At 43.3% G+C, this 20,248-nt stretch overlaps 1 protein-coding gene across 2 annotated transcripts in view; it reads right to left on the bottom strand.

The window, feature by feature from the left end:
• Positions 1 to 1,838: 1,838 nt before the first annotated feature.
• The window catches only part of CDH13 (cadherin 13), a 1,174,890-nt gene continuing 1,156,480 nt past the window's right edge, over positions 1,839 to 20,248 (bottom strand). For both annotated transcript variants that reach the window (XM_007994196.3, XM_007994191.3), the window contains 2 exons: positions 18,508 to 18,726; positions 1,839 to 6,611 (listed from right to left, as the gene is read on the bottom strand). In XM_007994196.3, the coding sequence (XP_007992387.3) occupies positions 6,604 to 6,611; positions 18,508 to 18,726 (227 nt within the window). In that variant the 3' untranslated portion in view covers positions 1,839 to 6,603. The remainder of the gene's footprint in view (positions 6,612 to 18,507; positions 18,727 to 20,248) is intronic.

The raw sequence follows: 20,248 nt of genomic DNA, 5'->3' as shown, positions 1-20,248 counted from the left end.
TGCAAGCTCCGCCTCCCGGGTTCACGCCATTCTCCTGCCTCAGCCTCCCGAGTAGCTGGGACTACAGGCGCCCGCCACCTCGCTCGGCTAGTTTTTTGTATTTTTTTTAGTAGAGACGGGGTTTCACCGTGTTAGTCAGGATGGTCTCGATCTCCTGACCTCGTGATCCACCCGTCTCGGCCTCCCAAAGTGCTGGGATTACAGGCTTGAGCCACCGCGCCCGGCCTAGTCTTGGTTTTTAAACATCATAGACTAACATGGTGTGGAGTCCTGATAAGTAAGCAACAATGAAGAAGGGGGTCCCAAGTAGGGGAGAACAACTGTTCCAAGAGACAGCTAATCACAAACAAACCACTGGCACAACTACCTCGCTCCGAGTGTAACATCCTCCAGCATGACCTATAAAACTTCCCTCCAGCCCCTGCCTCTTTCCAGACAGCCCCTTCTCTGCTGTACTGCCCGTTGCTTCCTTGCAACGTACTTTCCCTTGAGTAATTGAGTAATTGGCCATTCTTTACCTACAACTGTCTTGTTAAATTGGTAAATTCTTTTTTTTCTTTTCTTTTTTTTGAGACAGAGTCTCACTCTGTTACCCAGGCTGGCGTGCAGGGGCCTGATCTTGGCTCACTGCAACCTCCATGTCCCAGGTTCAAGTGATTCTCCCGCCTTAGCTTCCCGAGTAGCTGGGATTACAGGCACGTGTCACCATGCCCAGTTAAGTTTTGTATTTGTAGTAGAGACAGGATTTCACCACATTGGCCAGGCTGGTCACAAACTCCTGATCTCTGGTGATCTGCCCGCCTTGGCCTTCCAAAGTGCTAGGATTACAGGCGTGAGCCACCCTGCCCTGCCGGTAAATTCTTTTGCCACCCACAACACTGGCACCAGCCAGTTGCACCCACGACACTGCACACCACTGGACAAAAAGGTCCCTTTGCTCTGTCACAGTGTTTAGACTAGACTGTACTAAAGATGGTCTAAGACTAAACACACAAGTTAAAAATCCCAGATAAGCTTTATTTGAATATTTCACAAACAAGTTACACATTTCTTTGTAACTACATAGTAAAGCAAATGTTAGTTTACAGCTCAGAAACTGTAAGCAATTCAGCAGGGAGGGCCCAAAGGAGTGACATCTGCCATAGAATGAATATTTTAACATGATTAACTTTTATCCCATTTGAAAAGTGTTTATGAATAAAAAGCATTTAAAATTTCTTCAAATTTTTATCTGGGGGGATAAATAAAATTTTGTCATCAGGACAGTGTTGACATGTACATGACAACAGAGATTTTATATATATATATAGCCTGCATTTTCAACTCTCTAATAGTCTGAATTCATGTATACGATAGACATAATGGATTTATTACTCTCTAAAGAAAAAGCTTTTTAAAAAGTAGCAGAAAATAGAGGCTCCAGCTTATTTTCATAGTGCTTCTATAAACCCCTTTCTCCAAGTCTTCATAGCTTCGGAATGAAAACTTCCCTAATCCTACACCACCCAAGGCATTTCACCATCTTCCTACCAACCAGCTGGCACGTGGAAAGTCAAATAAAATGGTTCAAAGGCTTATCAAGCTTAGCAACCCTCCAAAAAAGATGTGATGATAGCAACGTAGCATGAGAGAGAGGAAATTTTTCCACTTACTTAATTTGATGAGTATCTAAATTATTTCTGCTTAAATTATAGACTTACTCTTAAATTATATAATTGAAGTTCTTATCTGAAACCCACATACACACATCCATTCCCACTATTTTTTGCTGTCTCTCTATATCTTGTACATGCTTTCATATGAACACAGTCACAACTGCAGAATTTTTTCAAAAGTGGGCTAATCTATTAGCAATAGGAAATATAGTAAGGGTAACACAATGGATATAGTAAAAGAATTGTTCATTGCATTACATGTACAATTTTGAAAGCATTTTATCATTAGACTATGAAAAATACCAAATCTCAACAGTCGGTTAAGGAGAGAAGATGGAGGTCTCTGTGAAAGATGTAGCCAGATTATTAGATTATTATTCTTAGTATTTGGTAAACAGAAAAGGTAGGTGGCTTTTTCGGTGCTTGGGTTTCCTGTTGGTGTGATTTACCCTGTTGACTTATGTTTAAGGCAGCTACACGTAAATAGATTAATGGGCTACCTTTACAAAATCAGAAACTACTTAGAGATCCTTTAGAATTTGCCTTTTTGGATAATTTATAGCAAAGCACAGTGTAAACCCTTCAAGATCTCATCCCACTTTCTCCCTCAGTTTTCTCTCGCCTCAGTTGGTTTGGTAGTGAATGGGTACTCTGGAGTTCATAATTAATTTTTTTTCTGAGACGGAGTCTTGCTCTGTCGCCCCAGCTGGAGTGCAATGGCTCACTGCAAACTCTGCCTCCTGGGTTCAAGTGATTCTCCTGCCTTAGCTTCCTGAGTAGCTGGGATTACAGGTGTGCACCACCACACCCAGCTAATTTTTGTATTTTTTAGTAGAGATAGGGTTTCACCATGTTGGCCAGCTGGTCTTAAATTCCTGACCTCAAGTGATCCACTCGCCTCTGCCTCCCAAAGGGCTGAGATTACAGGCATGAGTCACCATGCCCAGCTACTTTTAATTAATTGAGATGTTAAATTAATCTAGGAGAAGCCCATCATCTACTTGCTAATAAGCCATGGAAGGGAAGGGGCAAATAATTATGTTATCTTGTTCAGGAAAAATTTCTAAGGTCTCAATATTTATTAAGAATGATGTTAACTTTTTTTTTTTTAAACAGAAAGCTTTCAGAATGAAGAAGTATAGCAGGAACTTAATAGTAGGTAATAGAAGATACTGTTAGTAAAAGGTATTTAATAATAAAAGGTACCTCATAGTAAAAGGTACTGTTGCTTAACAGTAAGTTGGTTTAGCTGCATAGTCATGCTATCGGAGGCTTCAAACTAGGGTCTTCTGGTCTGCAGTAGGCAGTTTGTCTGGTTCTGCTCCAGGGTTGAGGGTGGCATTGTGATGTTGTGGGACGAACATGAACCCTGGAGCCAGACAGCCTGGGGTTCGGTTCTGGAGGCCACTTACCTTGGGCAAGTCATTCAATTTTTCTGAACCTCAGCCTTCTTTATCTGTAAGTTGGAGAAGATAGTAGTACTTGCCTTATGTGTTACTGGAGGGATTAATGAGTTACTATCTACAGGGATTTTGTACAGTGTGGGCACATAATAAGCAGTTGATAAATATAAACCATTATAATTATTAATCACCTTTTTGGTACCATGTTCATACACCCCCCAGGAAAATTGTAGACTCCTTTCCTCAGAATCATCTGGAAAGCTTGTGCCTGGGTGCAACTGCACCAAATCCAGGATCAAACACAGACTTGTTAAAATTTTTTTAGTTGTCACATCTTAAGATTAAGACCCAATGTATTTATTCTGGGTAAAATGCAATTTGAGCTACTCTATGAGTGTGATGGTAGATGGTTGTTCCATTTATCAGACTGTTTAAATTGACATTCTGAAACTCTGGAATGAGATATCAAAATTTCTAATGATGTTCTTTAAGAGCTAAAGTCTTATCTGATACCTACCATGAAATCTGGCTGGATTTATTTCATTATGATGCTTTGATTTGCCGGTGTCGGCCAAGAGGCATAGCAGGTATATCCACCTGAAATGATGCTCATTTGGAGAGAATTGGCAGTATTGAAGGTGACTTTCATTGAAATTAGAAAATGTGTGCATATTCTTATTAAAACAAATTATCCAAAATAATTAATTAATCATATGTAAAATGAGGGAGAAAATGTGATTTTTAATCAACTAAGGTGGTTGAGCATTAATAAAAAGAAGTGAAGGTGTGACTGTTTGCTCAGTGGAAATAAGACCCTCAGAACCTGTGCTCAGTAATTGGGAAAAGCAATTTCTGGTTCTTACTTGACTTCATTTTTTAATAAGTTGGACTCAGATAAAATGCATAGGTAATAATGAAATAACATTTTGATTCTACTATGGTTTTCAGTAAACAATGTAATATATTCCAGCAGGTTAACAAAACATCCTGTGATTCAGGAAATGCTACCACTTTGGCCTATAGGAATTGGTTTCTTTTTTCTTTTTTTTCTGGAAAGTATTAGAAAGAACAACATGACGGAAGTATCCCTGTCCTGATGAGAACTGTGGGGACAGAGAATATGTTTAAATAAGGGAAAGTTGAGGCATATTCTATTTATTAATGAAGTGTGCACTTTACTCCTTTCTGAATTTTCAGCTAAGTTAAGCTTCTGGTTCGGTTTGCAAAGTGCAGGAGAGCTTACTGGCTTGAGAGAAAAGGAGTCGTCTTGTATCTATTTCCTTCAGTGAATGGTCATTCAGCTGCTGTGTATCTCCTTGCAGGTGGCTGAAGTTTACGTTGGAGGGCGACTTCCTGATTGCCAGTTAGCATACGTGTCCGGCTACCAGCTGCCTGACTGGCTGAGGATGCTCTTGGTTTGTTCAAGGGTGAACGTTCTCCCCCTGGCTTGCAGGAAGAGGGCAGCGAGGTGTGCCAGGGAGGCATGTGATAGTGCCCTATAAGCCAGTAGAGGAAATGTTGTAAAGTGTGAATGCACAGGCTTAGATTTCCCTGTCCCTGAGTCGGGGGCATGTGCTCGTGGAGAATGACCCTATCAAGTTCAAGGTATGGCATCTCCTGATCCAGCAGCAGGATTTGTTCCAGAGAAAAATCCCCAGGTCTTCGGACTATTGACAGATGGCCGTGACTATGCTTAATGTGGTCATCAAATTGAGAATGGTCCGTCTCATCTTTGAGTATGCAATTACTTTTATAGCTGATTATGATACCCTCAGATCATATCATGAGGTGGACAACATGAGTCCATTGCCCATGCTGAGAACTGGTACTTCTGTCTTTATAGACCCACTCACCTACCAGAGATGTACGACAGACCCCAAATGGTCAAATAGTGAACTTGCGCTAAGACAAGACCCAGCCAGCATCAGTGACATTAGACACAAGATAGAAATCAGAGAAAAGTTACTGTCCAGCAGTTTTAACCACCAATACCCATTTATTTTAATGGAAAAAAAAAATCTCTGCATTCTATATGTTCCAAAAGGATTTACTATGGAAACAAATACAATATATGGAACTCTATCTGTATAATTTCACTACAACAAAGACAACATATGACTTCTACTTCCTACAGAAAGCTAACTGAAAGCACAAGTGCAAACATAGATTGCATAAGAAAGCGTGTGTGTGTGCGTGTGCGGTTAAAACCTTTAGTAAAGCAACTGCATTAAAATATGCTAAGACACTTACCTTACCCTAGTTCGTGGCGAGCTCTAATCAAAAGCCACAAGCTGTCACTAGTTTTGATAGAAAAATTTGGTGTGAGCTTTGATGATTCATTTACGGTTTATCAACAAGAAGGGAATCTTAGAACAAGCACTAACTTTCTGCTTTTACATGCTCACAGAATACAAATCAGTTACTTTTCATACATAATGAACGTCTTTTATTTTCAGGTTTGCAAACAACAGTAGTCAATTCACACAAAAGGGTACTTTTAAAACTACCTGTATTTACTCTATTTTATGCCTGTATATATGAAACAAACGGAGTGAATGTGCATAAATGTATGTCTGTACATGTGGGTATATATGTGTATACAAGATGGTACCTGTAGACCTCTTTGTATGCAGGTATGACCTCCATGATGACAGTTGCAGTTACACATTTACTGAGGAGGGAGAGATTCTTTACCATGATCTGTGTCCCCATAAGAATCAGTGCGACTGTGGATTCGGGACACAGACAAATGCAGGTTGGTGCCCATGAAAGAAAATGTCAGCCCTTTTCTTGGCATGTGGTGGTGAAATTGCCCGCCCTGCTCCTCACCACCTTGGCTCAGGATCACGGCATCAGATGGCAGTGAAAATCGGTTGCAGTCCTCGAACTCAGTAAAGAGAAAGGACTTCTTTCTCTGCTCTCCCTCTCTGTGGACCTGCCTGGCTGGTCGTGGCCGCATTCAGACTGAACGGGACAGTGGAGAAGCAGCTTCAGAGCAAAAGTGACAGCTCTGTGGTCTGTCCTCATGCTGACCTTGAGGCGGGAGGCCCTGGAGGGTTCAGTTGTCTTAGTTTTCACCCACCTTGCTTAACCTTGCAAGGAAGAATGGCGTCAAAACGAGGCTTCTCCGGGTTAGTCTCTCTCTATAAATACCGTGTATATACACATACAGATACTCATACATATACCAATACTAACCCACAGACAACGCTGGGTGCCTGGAACCCTGGCTAGCGACATGTTAACACACCAGAAAAAGTAGTCATTGTTCCTGCTCCCAGAAGATCAAGTCATATGTCATGATCTTTAAACATTCAGGGAAAATTCAGAGGATTCCATTAATTAAAGGAGGGAGGAAGATGCTGTCAAAATGATGAAGTACAGACTAAGTGAAATTGCAAAGAAAACAAAAACCCGGAACAATTGAGGCCTAGTTGTGAAGTTCGATAGCTGTAAACCGCAATCTTCAGATTTGGATAGATTTTTTTTTTCTTTTTCCTGTTGCTATGGAAACTTGGGAGTCAAGCTTCAGACGTCAGGAGTTCTCACAGACCTGAATAGAGAGGGTTCAGAGTTAAGTTGGGAATATCACCAGTCAATTCAAAACATTTTAGCTAAAAACCAGATAAATGACAGGCAAGCTATAATAAACACATTTTTAAACATCACACGACTTCGGGAGATTTTTTTTTTTCCTTGTGGATCACATTGGAAGACAGAATGAATAGTTATACCATAAAAAGCTGGACTTCTCTGAAAATGCTAATGGTGACTTCAGATGCCAGACATCGCTCAGACCGAGAGCTGCTATTACCACTATTACCAATGAGCCTTATGTCTTTGTCTGTTAGCACAGAGACTGCTATTTTTTTTTCTTTTTTTTTGAGATGGAGTCTCACTGTGTTGCCCAGCCTGGAGTGCAGTGGTGCAATCTCGGCTCACTGCAAGCTCGGCCTCCTGGGTTCATGCCATTCTCCTTCCTCAGCCTCCCTAGTAGCTGGGACTACAGGTGCCTGCCACCACGCCGTGCTACTTTTTTGTATTTTTAGTAGAGATGGGGTTTCACTGTGTTAGCCAGGATGGTCTTGATCTCCTGACCTCGTGATCCACCTGCCTCGACCTCCCAAAGTGCTGGGATTACAGGTGTGAGCCACCGTGCCCAGCCAGAGCTTGGCTATTTTATGAGCACACTGACTATGTATTTTAGAGATTGGTGATTATCCCATATATGTATTGACTTCCTGTGACTATATACATATATATATATATACTTAAGGATCACAAGTCACAAAGCAAGACACCTATTGGTGGTTCTTCAAATATGACATGTTTTTATTTTATTTTGAGACAGGGTCTCATTCTGTTGCCCAGGCTGGAGTTCAGTGGTACAATCTTGGCTCACTACAACCCCTGCCTCCTGGGCTCAAGCAATCCTCCCACCTTAGTCTTCAGAATAGCTGGGACTACAGGCATGCACCGCCATGCCTGGCCAATTTTTGTATTTTTTGTAGAGATGGGGTTTCGCCATGTTGCCCAGGCTGGTCTTGAATTCCTGGCCTCAAGTGATTCTCCCATCTTGGCCTCCCAAAGTGCTGGGGTTACAGGCTCACCTGTGAGCCACTGCACCTGGCCCAAACATGGTATATTAATTTCCTGTTGCTGCTGTAACAAATGGCTATAAACTTCAAACAACATAAATCTCTTCTCTTACAGTTCTGGAGGTCAGAAGACTAAGATGAGTCTTACGGGGCTAAAATCAGTGTTGGCCGGGCTGTGATCCTTCTGGAGGCTCTAGGAAAGCATCTGTTCCCTTGCCTTTCCTGGCCTCTAAGGGCTGCCTGCAGCCCTTGGCTTATGGCCCCTTTCTTCACCTTCAGAGGCGGCACTGCAGCATCTTCTCTTTTCACCTCTGGCCTCCCTCTGTTTTCGTCATCACATGGTCTGTTTCTAACTGACTCTTCCTTTGTCCCTCTTATAAGGACTCCGTGATTATATCAGGCTCACCTGGCTAATCCAGGATAATCTCCACATCTCAAAATGCTTCACTTAGTCACATCTGAGAAGTCTCTTTTTTCTGGAGACAGAGTTTCACTTTGTTGCTCACGCCGGAGTGCACTGGCACGATCCTGGCTCACTGCTACCTCCGCCTCCCAGGTTGAGCGATTCTCGTGCCTCAGCCTCCTGAGTATCTGGGATTATAGGCACCCACCCAAAGTCTCCTTTGCCATATAAGGTAGCATGTTCACAGGTTCCAGGGATTAGGATGAGGAACACATATTTGGGGGCCATTACTCAGCCAACCACGAAAGTAGCATTCTGTTCCCAGAGGAAAAAAGGCATCTCGTGGCAGACTGTGTTGCAGACTTTGAGAACATGTCATTCATGTAGAAACCTTCACAGAAAGAGACATCAGCATAGTGTGCATTCAAGAGCCTGTCTTCCCAGTGCCTGCTCGTGGCTCCTCCTTACGGCCAGCTTGGGGGCTGCCTCCAGCGTGGAGTCTGTCACTCTGCTCAGCTCAGCAATGTCGGCTGGGAGAGGCTCTGGCTCTAGGATGCCCAGATCCAGTTTCAGAATGAGGCATGCTTTTGCCTGCATTTTTCTGTTTTTGCCACCTTACTCCTTGCAAGCACGTTTTGTCTGTGCAATTCCAGCAGAGGTGTGAATTCCAGCCCAGGACTAAGAGTTCATGAAATTGAGTAAACTATTGTGTCTACAGTAATAGTTGCCAAAGCCTTCCTCACTCTCAGGCTTCTGTTATAGTCTTGCTCCATCAAAAGAAGGAAAAAAAAAAAAGGACTTAATCAGTCTACAAGTGCTGTGTACTCATTTATCTGACCATTGTTCTCACTCCTACTGATACCCTAGTCCTGCCTCCACCCAAAAGGCTGCCCTCTGCTCAGAACTTCAGACGTTTTGAGGCACTCTTTTCATTTTTACAATGATTAGGTCTCATTTATACCCACGCTGCAAGATAGTTGTAAAATATGAACTATTTTTGCAAAAGCCTATTAGGAAGAATGTCTTTAAGATGTTGTTTTAGGTTGGATACTCACTCCTCTTTATCTTTTTAAATGGGCAAAAGCCATTTATGTTGTCAGGTGGTAGAATGTCTCTACTTTCTGTATCTAATTTTGGTTAGACAGCAGAGTGGGGTTGCTCAGCCTCAGCGCTACTGACATTTGGGGTTGGATAATTCTTTGTGGAGGGTGCTGTCTTGTGTATGGGAGGACGCTTAGCAACACCCTTAACCTCCACCCACTAGACGCCACTAGTGGCGTCCCGCCAGGCATAATAATCAAAATGTCTCTAGACATTTCAACTGTCTCCTGGGAGGCAAATTAGTTAAAAATAGAAAAAAAAAAAAAAAAAAAAAAAAAAAAAAAAAAAAAAAACAGCTTTGGCTGCATAAAATCTACTAAATAGGCTCCAATCTCTTGTTTTAAAATTAGAGTCTCAAATTTCTATTTTAAGTCAATTTAGATGATAACATAAGTGATTCCTCCCAGGGCTACTGAGATAGTTACTTGAGGAAATTTATATAATTCAGGTAAAGCCCTTAGCTTGTATGTGCAAGGTGCATGAAAAGCTCCCAAGGGTCAACTGCCATTGTCCATAATGTCATGTCACTTAAAGGGACCACAGCTCCTCTGCAAGCATGACTGCGGCTGTCTGCAGGCCGAGGACAGCCCACTCTGCCTGGGTTTAATGCCTTTTCAGGACCTGTGTCTGCCCATAATACGTTTCACAATAGAAAGGAACAAAATACTGATACATTCTAGGAAATTCTAGAAAAGACAAAACCATTATTAGAGAAAGCAGCTCAATGAGAGCCTGGATTGGGTAAAGGGATCAATAGCAAAGGAAACTGTATTTTGACTAGGGTGTGGTATAAAATTCTGTACACTTACCACAATGAATCAAACTGTACACTTGCAATGGATGTATTTTGTTGCATGCAAACAATACATTGAAAAATAAAATTTAAGAAGAGTTTAGTGGCTATCTTTTGCTCATCTTGGCTTTTTTTTTTTTGGAGACAGAGTCTTGCTCTGCCTCCCCGGCTGGAGTGCAGTGGCACAATCTTGGCTCGCTGCAACCTCCGGTTCCTGGCTTCAAGCGATTCTCCTGCCTCAGCCTCCTGAGTAGCTGGGATTACAGGCGTGTGCCACAACGCCCAGCTAATTTTTATATTTTTAGTAGAGACGGGGTTTCACCATGTTGGTCAGGCTGATCTTGAACTCCTGACCTCGTGATCCACCCACCTCGGCCTCCCAAAGTGCTGGGATTACAGGTGTGAGCCACCCCACCCAGCCAGACATGCACATTTTGTTTTTATTTTTTTGAGATGGAGTCTTGCTCTGTCCTACAGGCTGAAGTACAGTGGCATGATCTCAGCTCACTGCAACCTCTGCCTCCCAAGCTCACTCGATTCTCCTGCCTCAGCCTCCCGAGTAGCTGGGATTACAGATGTGTGCCACCACGCCCAGCTAATTTTATAGTTTTAGTAGAGATGGGTTTCACCATGTTGGCCAGGCTGGTCTCGAACTTCTGACCTCAGGTGATCAGCTCTACTAGGCTTCCCAAACTGTTGGGATTACAGCTGTGAGTCACCATGCCTGGTCCACATTTTATTTACTGTTAATTTTTAGCTGATATGGGGCAGGACTTTCTTTTTTCTTGCCTTTTTTTTTTTTTTTTTTTTTTTCCCCCAGAGATAGGGGGTCTCACTATGTTGCCCAGGCTGGTCTCAAACTCTTAGTCTCAACCAAGCCTCCCGCCTCAGTCTCTCAAAGTGCTGGGATTATAGGCATGAGCCACTGTGCCTGGCCCACTCACCTCTTTAAGCTTCTTTATTGTGTCTGAGTTTGTCTACCTCCTACCCCCCATATAGAGACATTTAATTTTGGTATTTAAGATCATTCACCTGATCTGTCCTTTTACTTTCTTGCTAATACTGGTTAATTAAGCCTAAAGCAATGGTCAGAAATGGTTTCCGGACAAGTTCTTTTTTTGAGACTTGCCATACCGTGCAAAGCCGTGCTAAAAAAACCACAGAAACAGCTGAATGGCAATGCCAGCTTCCTTCACTGGGACGGGGCTAGAAGAAGAATTACACATCCACTTCATGCCACTGACACGCACTTTATACAACAACTGATGGTAAAAGTCATTTCATTTTCGTTCTTTATTACTTTCAATATCATTAGTTTTATTTCCTTATTTTCAGATGTCAAAGAAGGAAATGCCAATCCTTCAGTTCAATTCTCAGTTGCAGTAAAGCCACCTACAGGATCAGATCATACTAAATTGAAATACTATTATTATCCTTTTCCGTAAGGGAGGCAGTCAATGGTGAATGCTGGCCTCACTGATTACTCGCCTGGGGACCTGTCTGAGCATCAGTTTTCTCATCTAGAAAATGGGATAATCACCAGAGCACTGAAGAAAATACAGAAAAAAGCCCCCAAACATCAGCATGTTTGGTTGCTGCTCATCTACTTGGATCTGAGTATTTTTTCTTGCCATGAGTGTGACGTGATTATCTTCTCCTACATCACATGCCGTTTTATGAACGATGCTTTAAATTGGGAAGGGCCAGAGAGTTAATATTTTCAGCTTCCTGGGCCAGGTGGTCTCTGTGGCAGCTACTCAGCTCTGCCACTGCAGCAGAGAACAGCCACGGGTGATATGGAAATGATAGGCAAGGCTGTGTTTCAATAAAACTTTATTTACAAAAATGGGCAGTGGACCAGATTTGGTCTGTGTCTTAGACTTGGCTGACCCTGCTTTAACCCTGCTTTAAAGAAACATCAAAGAGATTCTACCAGCTGACTTCCTTGCTCCCAAAATTACTGTAAGGACTATGGCTGAGTTAGGAAGCTATGTACTTTAAAAGCTAACTTCAGGCCAGGCGTGGTGGCTCATGCCTGTAATCTCAGCACTTTGGGAGGCTGAGGCGGGTGGATCACTTGAGGTCAGGAGTTTCAGACCAGCCTGGCCAACATAGTGAAACTCTGTCTCTATTAAAAATACAAAAAAATTAGCCAGGCGTGGTGGCAGATGCCTGTAATCCCAGATACTTAGGAGGCTGAGGCAGGAGAGTCACCTGGGAGGTGAACCTGGGAGGCAGTGGTTGCAGTGAGCTGAGATCACACCACTGCACTCCAACCTGGGTGACAGAGTGAGACTCCATCTCAAAAAAAAAAAAAAAAAAAGCTGCTAATTTCAGTGTTTTTTGAAATCACCCTCCCCCTTCTCCAACTCTTGCTTAACGGTTTAGGCTCATTTCATGTCTGTGCAGCCTGTTGTCAATGTCATACAAATGGTAACACACATGGGATCGGCCACTTTGATGTCTGCTCTTATGCATTTGAGTGGTTGGGCACTCGTGGTTACCTGTTCCTGCTACCTCCGACCCAGACTCTCCCATGTCTTATTATGTCCATCCCTTTTTGGTTAGGAAGAATGTCTTGGACTAGGTATATAATAAAACATAAATCATGACATTTGGCAGGCATCTCTAACATTTAAACAAACAATATTAGAAAACTGTATGCCTTTTATACATGACCAGACAAGGTGTGTTTTTGAAGGTAACTGGTAACACCTATTTTTAACTGCTTTTTGGGGCCTGAAACTACCTGTCTTTGTGGAGCAAATCACTGGAGTGTCAACTGAGTACCTTTCCAGCTACACGGGGAGATCCAGAGTTTCATTTTGGGAATAATTTTGACTTTACATACAGGTGCCTGTACTTACAGTAGGATATAATCACGTGATGCTAGATGGGATTGCTCCCCTTAGATGAGCACATAAAGCACTTGTGGCATCTCACACCTAGTGTACCTGTGTCTGTCTTTTATCAATGATACTAACTGTGAAGCAATTCTTTAGGGGTTATCAGGCAATTCCGCCTTAGATTAATTGATCCAAGAGCTCAGTTGAGAGATGAGAAGTGGGACATCCTTGGGAACCTGCTCATGATTGACATCTGTAGATCAGGATGTAGATCAAAGTGATGGCCACAAGAAAATCCCTTGTTGATAAGAAAAAAATACTGCCAAGTCTTTTTCTTTAAATCTAAAAAATATTCAAGGTTTACTAATACTTACTATGTGGAGTGGTGGTAGCAGAATGTGTATTATTATAAAAATATTGTATAAAAATAACCAAACACTGGGCTTTGTGCTAGAGGCCCCTGTCAGCTGGGATGTTGATGCCATAGGTTGGATGGGCCTGGAAATCTGTATTTTAACAAGCAAGGGTACAGCGGCTCTGGTCTCCGTTTAAAAACACTCATTTCCAGTCCAGAGTGGCTGGCCTGCGAGCAGCGTCCTGCAGTGCCTTCGTTCTTCAAAGAGATGTCACTGAGTCAGGCTTTGATGTCCTGAAATTGGATTTACAGAGGGCGATGTGTGACGTGACCCCCTCAATTGTCTTCTTTCTGTGTACACACATGTGCGTGCACACACACCACATACATGTACATGTGCATATGCATTCCCACTGCACACACATAGAATTTTTATCTCTTTGCAATCACACAGGAAGTACTGCTCTCCAATGTATCCGAACTCTGTTATACTTGAGTTCCAATTGCTCCTGGACCTCTGAAAGTGTTTTTTGCTCTGTCGCTTAGGCTGGGGTGCAGTGGTATGATCTTGGCTCACTGCAACCTCTGCCTCACAGGGTCAAGCGATTCTCCTGCCTCAACCTCCCGAATAGCTGGGATTATAGGTGCCTGCCACCATGCCTGGCTAATTTTTGTATCTTTAGTGGAGATGGGGTTTTGCCATGTTGGCCAGGCTGGTCTTGAACTCCTGACCTCAAGTGATCCGCCTGCCTTGGCCTCCCAAAGTGCTGGGATTATAGGGGTGAGCCACCACACCTGGATGCAAGCATTGCTTGTACAGCAGTGGCTTCTAAGTGCTGGTCCTTGGGCGGTGCTGGGCTTGTGGTCTGTCTAGCAGTCACTCCAGGAGCTGGTGGAAAATGGAGATCTCTTACTGTGGTAGCGCTGGTCATAGTAAATGATTCTAATGTGTCTGCTGATAAGGGAATCCACTGCACCATATTCAAATGACAGGATCCTCCAGCGTCAGAATAAATGGAGCAGAGTGGGGTTCAGCCAAGGAAGGCTGTGGGCTGACTCTAACTTCAAGTCCGTGTTTGGATAGGTCCCAGGCAAAGAAGGGTTTTCACATTTTTAAAGGGTGGTACAAAAGACAGAAACAAACAAACAAACAAACAATAAAGATGAATATGTGACAGAGACTAATATGGCCCACAAAGCCATCTGGCCCTTTAGAGAAAAAGTTTGCTGAGCGCTGAATTAGAGCAACATGGATGGACCTTGTGAATGTAACACAGGGAGGAAGAAAAGTAAGTCGCGGAATGCTATGCCCAATATAATATGAATTACAGGAGGTTTTACAAACTGCACAAAATAGAACTGTATGTGTTATGTGTGAATGTGAGTGTGTGTATGTGTGAGTTTGTGTGTAGTAAAAGTATAAAAACATCTGGACATGCACATGAATAGCTAATTCATGGTAACTATTGTTTCTGAGGAGAGAGAACAGAAAATAAAATTGGGCAGAGAAACATTTTACCTTTGCCTGTAATATTTTATTTGAAAGTAAGGGGCCAGGTGTGGTGGCTCACACCTGTAATCCTAGCACTTTGGGAGGCTGAGGCAGGCAGATCACCTGAGGTCAGGGGTTGGAGAACAGCTTGGCCAACATGGTGAAACCTCGTCTCTATTAAAAATATAAAAATTAGCCGGGCGCAGTGACGCTTGCCTGTAATTCTAGCTACCTGGGAGGCTGAGGCAGGACAAACACTTGAACCCATGAGGTGGAGGTTGCAATAAGCTGAGATTGTGCCACTGTGCTTCAGCCTAGGTGACAGGGTGAGACGCTGTCTCAAATAAATAAACAAACAAATAAACAGAAAAGAAAGATGAAGGAAAAAAAAGAACAAAAGAAAAGAGGGAGAAATACATGTTTCCTTTCATTTAGCCATCTGTCTGTCCATGCGTCCGTTCACTTCCATTTCCCAACCCCCTACTCCCCAACCTCAAGTCGTAATCCAGATCACAAATGAAAGTTTCTAGGGCACTGAGCCCAGAAATTAGCATTTTAAAAATGTTTCCTAAGTGGTTCTGATGTGCAACAGCATTTAGGAACTACCAGTGCAATTAACACGCTGCTCTTATCACACAGCGGCAAGTGTGTACGGCAAGCCAACAAGCAGCTCAGGCCAAATTTAGTGTCAGTCAGCTCCATCCCCAACTCTTCCTAGTTGGTTTCTCTTTCTTGTCAAGTTTAACTTCCTGTCTTGTTCACGTTTTAATTCTGTAAGCTTCTGAAACACTTTTTGGAAAGTTGGTGCTATAGAAATTCTCATATTAGATGTGTTCTCTCATCTCACTGTGCCCTCCTCCCTGGGGGAAACCTGGCACCATCAGTAGCAAACAGCTTCACATTTATATTCTGAAATTTACCCTCCTCCACCAGTTTCCTATTGAGTTGTGAACTGAAGGAACCAGCACATGTTTAGGGTGTGGACAAGATTGGAGGACACTGTTAGAATGTCCAGGAGCCTGTACCTAAAGCTTGGAGTCACTCACCAGGATGGTCCTGATTTCCCGGTATCTGTGGACCATCTGGAGAGGCTTTAAAACGGACAAATGTCTGAGCTGCCCTTCCAGTCATAGGGTAGGGCCTGGGTATGGGTAGCTATATTGAAAAGTTCCCCAGGTGCTTCTATTGTGCAGCCAGACTTGAGATCCACCACCATCTCCCCAGCTGATGCTATACAAGAGTGACTTGCAGGTCGCTGGCGATGAGTCAGCAAACCAGGCCCCAGAGAGTACACTCTCGCAAAGGGAACATTCCTACACTCTAGAAATCTAGGTCTAGGATATCTGTCAGCAAAGCAAGGGGGCAAACAAGCATCACGTGCTGCTATAAATTCATGGTATCTACTATGGTATGGTGCTAATGTTCACTTAACCTCGATTATCTCACTGGCTTTCTAACTTTCTCTTCTGCAAAGAGAGAGAGAGAAAATAGAAATCAGGAGGCTGCCCCTGGGAGGCTTCTCCTGAGTCTTTTCTGTAAAGTAGAGACAATTTCAGATGAAGGGATAGAGATAGGACTGGGGGCTGGGAAGAAATTAGGAAACCTTGTCAAAGGGCAAATAATTCGACTGTACAGCAATTGGGTTCAACGTTGAGCAGGGGTGGTCCAGAGGAGACTGGATACTGTCTTAGTCCGTTCAGGCTACTATAACAAAATACTATAAACTGGGTGGTTAATAGTATCTGCTGAAGTTTGTGCCCCTCCAAAAGTCATATGCTGAAACCTGATCCCCAAGGTGATGGTATTAGGAGGGTGGGCCTTTGGGAAATCAGCAGGTCAGGAAGTCAGAGTCCTCATGGATGGGATGGGATGAGTGCGTTTATAAAAGAGGCCCCAGCGAGCTGCCTTGCCTCTCCCCATCGTGTGAAAATGCAGGGAGAAGGCGCCATATGTGAACCAAAATGTGGGCTTTCACTAGACAATGAATCTGCCAGCATCTTGTTCTTGGACTTCTCAGCCTCCAGAACGATCAGCAATACATTTCTATTATTTATAAGCCACCCAGTTTATAGTATTTTGTTATAGTAGCCCGAATGGACTAAGACAGTATCCAGTCTCCTCTGGACCACCCCTGGTCAACGTTCAGCCCAATTGCTGTACAGTCGAATTATTTGCCCTTTGACAAGGTTTCCTAATTTCTTCCCAGCCCCCAGTCCTATCTCTATCCCTTCATCTGAAATTGTCTCTACTTTACAGAAAAGACTCAGGAGAAGCCTCCGAGGGGCAGCCTCCTGATTTCTATTTTCTCTCTCTCTTTGCAGAAGAGAAAGTTAGAAAGCCAGTGAGATAATCGAGGTTAAGTAAACATTAGCACCTGAGACAGGAGGGTGGAGGCAGGTATGGATGCAATGTGTTGGACCCTTAGACTCTGTTGGGCTTTGCGGTGGGAAGATTGGGAAGGAGACATGGAGATGATGGTGATGATGATGGTGGTGGTACAGTCATCAGAGGCAAGGCAGGCAGAGGGGCAGGTCAGCAGGGGAAGATGATACGTTCACTTTCAGAAATGCCCAGTCTGAAGGGCTAGTGAGATGCTATAATGGCTTTCTTTCTTCCTTTCTTCCTTTCCTTCCTTTCCTCCCTTTCCTTCCTTTCCTTCCTTTCCTTCCTTTCCTTCCTTTCCTTCCTTCTTTTTTTTTTTTTGAGACAGAGTTTCGCTCTGTCACCCAGGTTGGAGTGCAATGGCACGATCTCCACTCACTGCAACCTCCACCTCCTGGGTTCAAGCAATTCTGCTGCCTCAGCCTCCCGAGTAGCTAGGACTATAGGTGCATGGCACCATGCCTGGCTAATTTTTGTATTTTTAGTAGACACAAGGTTTCACCATGTTGACCAGGCTGGTCTTGAACTCCTGACCTCAAATGATCCACCTACCTTGACCTCCCAAAGTGGTGGGGTTATAGGTGTGAGCCACCATGCCCAGTCCTTCTTTTTCCTTCTACTCACAGGACTCTGGTCTTGCCCAGAGCTTTATACACATGAGTGTCCAATGTTGGACTATATGATTTCCTGGCAGCTCACCACTGTCACTAGGGTATAAAACCTTCTGTTTTCTTTTTCTGCCAATTTCCCAACTTCCTAATTTGCAATTACACCAATACCTTCTCAAAAGGTAAATAGCAAGGCCCAAATGGCTTTTGAAAGGTAACAGTTAGATATGGATAACTGCTAAAGTTAAAACTGGACTAGTATTTCATAAAGCAGGACTATCTGACACATGTATTTATTCATTTTATCCTCACATCTATATTACTTGGCATAATAACTCATTTGTTTAAAACAACGTTTCATTATATTATCGTCATTACTACTAGCCAGTGAAAAAACAGTGTGAATTACGCATTGATCATTTTCCCTGCAGCCCAACCTCCATCCATAAATTCTCATGACTATTCTCAGAAAGTCTCATCCTATCTGTTTTAACCTTGCAAAAGATTATTCCGCATAATGTAGAGAGAAACAGGCCTCTGATAGACCAGTTAACTAATCTGGGTGCATTTTCATTAGCTCAAGTTGAGTGGCAGCTGTAGGAAGTTTTGCTTACCGCCTGGTTTGCAGGCTACCAATGAACACCTTTGCACAATTCCTCAGACTGGCTGGAAGGGATTGTTAAGATGCCTTTAAACATTAGTGGGAGCACTTCTACATATAACATGTTCTATCATACAGACATACACTGAAGATGAATGATTCTTCTGGGATACATTTTCTTGGAAAGGTATATGGAAAAATGCCGGCTTCATGAACCCCATGAAGTTACAATTTCCTACTTGTGCATGCACTGGAGTTACGCCAACTTACAAGCTAAGCTGAAGAGGCTGAGGAGCAGGAGTGAGGGCAGGCTGAAGCGCAGGGCCCCCGCCGCGTTGCAGTCCACTTTGGAATTCCTGCAGGAGCACACTTGTACCCTGAGATCTGTGATGTTCGTCATGGGTGGTTTCCCTGAATCTGTCACCATGATGGGCAGGTTGTAGTTTGCTTTGTTCAGATTTTGAAGAAGGCTTACCAGGGCGTGTGTATCTGTAAAGGCAAGGAGGGTCCTGGTGAGAGTGGATGAGACTTTTTCCAATAAAAGAGTGAGGTTTTGGTGACTAAAATCACACCAAACAGGTGCTGCATTTTCATTTATAATCATGGGAATGCTTAAATTTAAATTTATTAACATCAAGTGAAAATACCAGTTCAGATCCTCAGTGGCACCTGCCACATTCCAAGCGCCCAGAAGCCACACATGGCCGGTGGCTCCTGTAATGAACAGCAGAGAGACAAAGTGCTTCCATCACCAGAGTTTGGTGCCTCAGCGCCATCATAATCAATTTCAAGGAGAGCTCCTTTCATGAAGATGATTGATGACCAAGAACTCCTCCCTGCAAATTTATTACATGAAAAAGCCATCTTGGCAAAGATTGCGTTCCACATCTAGAAAGCTGAGGTGAAAATCCACCTGCTCTCAACGTGGGCAGGACCCTGATGTGTTATCATGGAGATGGGTTCTATAGCCTATGTTTTTTGCTTTCAGTTTTTTTTTTTTTTTGAGACAGGGTCTCACTCTGTTGCCCAGCCTGCAGTGCAGTGGTGTGATCTCGGCTCATTGCAACCTCCGCTTCCTGAGTTCAAACGATTCTCCTGCCTCAGCCTCCCGAGTAGCTGGGATTATAGGCACATGCTACCATGCCCCACTAAGTTTTGTATTTTTAGTAGTGATGGGGTTTCACCATATTGGGCAGGTTGGTCTCAAACTCCTGACCTCAGGTGATCTGCCTGCCTTAGCCTCCCAAAATGCTGGGATTACAGGCATGAGCCACTGTGTTCAGCCTTGTTTTTGGTTTTTAATCAACCCTCAGTCCACAGCTCTAGATTTGGGTGGGAACCCGCAACATAGACACTGGATCTTTAAGCTTCCCCTCCACTTCCCTAATGTCATATGCATTGGCGATAGCCACGATCACCCAGGCCCTTGGGAGACACTTGGCAGTGGCTGTACCAGCTGGCCTATTGTTTAACCTTGGGATAAAGCCACTGACATGATTAGGGGCATACATATTTTTAAGTGCCCCTTTCTGGGAATAAACAGGGCTAAATATTCAGGAAAAAAAGTGTGAGACAACAAAATCATTTAGAAGGCATTTTTTTTTCCATTAGGTAAAACCAGGAGAAAAAAACAAGAGTGTAATGACAGGAAAATAAAAATAGATGAAGCATGATCATTACCAGAAGGTGACAGCAGCAGCAATGACTAATGTGATGGTCACCTAGTGAGCTGGCAGATGAAATCAAACAGCATTTTCCCATCTTCCTTGAGCAGAGGAGAAACTCTCTCTCTCTCTCTTTTTTTAAATTTAAGTTCTGGGGTACATGTGCAGGATGTGCAGGTTTGTTACGTAGGTAAACATGTGCCATGGTGGTTTGCTGCACCCATCAACCCATTACCTAGGTATTAAGCCCAGCATGCATTGACTATTTATCCTGATGTTCACCCCCTCCACCACCCCCCGCCAAAAGAAACTCTTGAATGAGAAAGTTCCGATTGGAAAGATTTGGA

The sequence above is a fragment of the Chlorocebus sabaeus genome, chromosome 5, assembly GCF_047675955.1.
Source record: "Chlorocebus sabaeus isolate Y175 chromosome 5, mChlSab1.0.hap1, whole genome shotgun sequence".
Lineage (NCBI taxonomy): Eukaryota > Metazoa > Chordata > Mammalia > Primates > Cercopithecidae > Chlorocebus > Chlorocebus sabaeus.
Note: the sequence above shows the minus strand (reverse complement) of the source record. Positions and strands in the feature narration are given on the sequence as shown.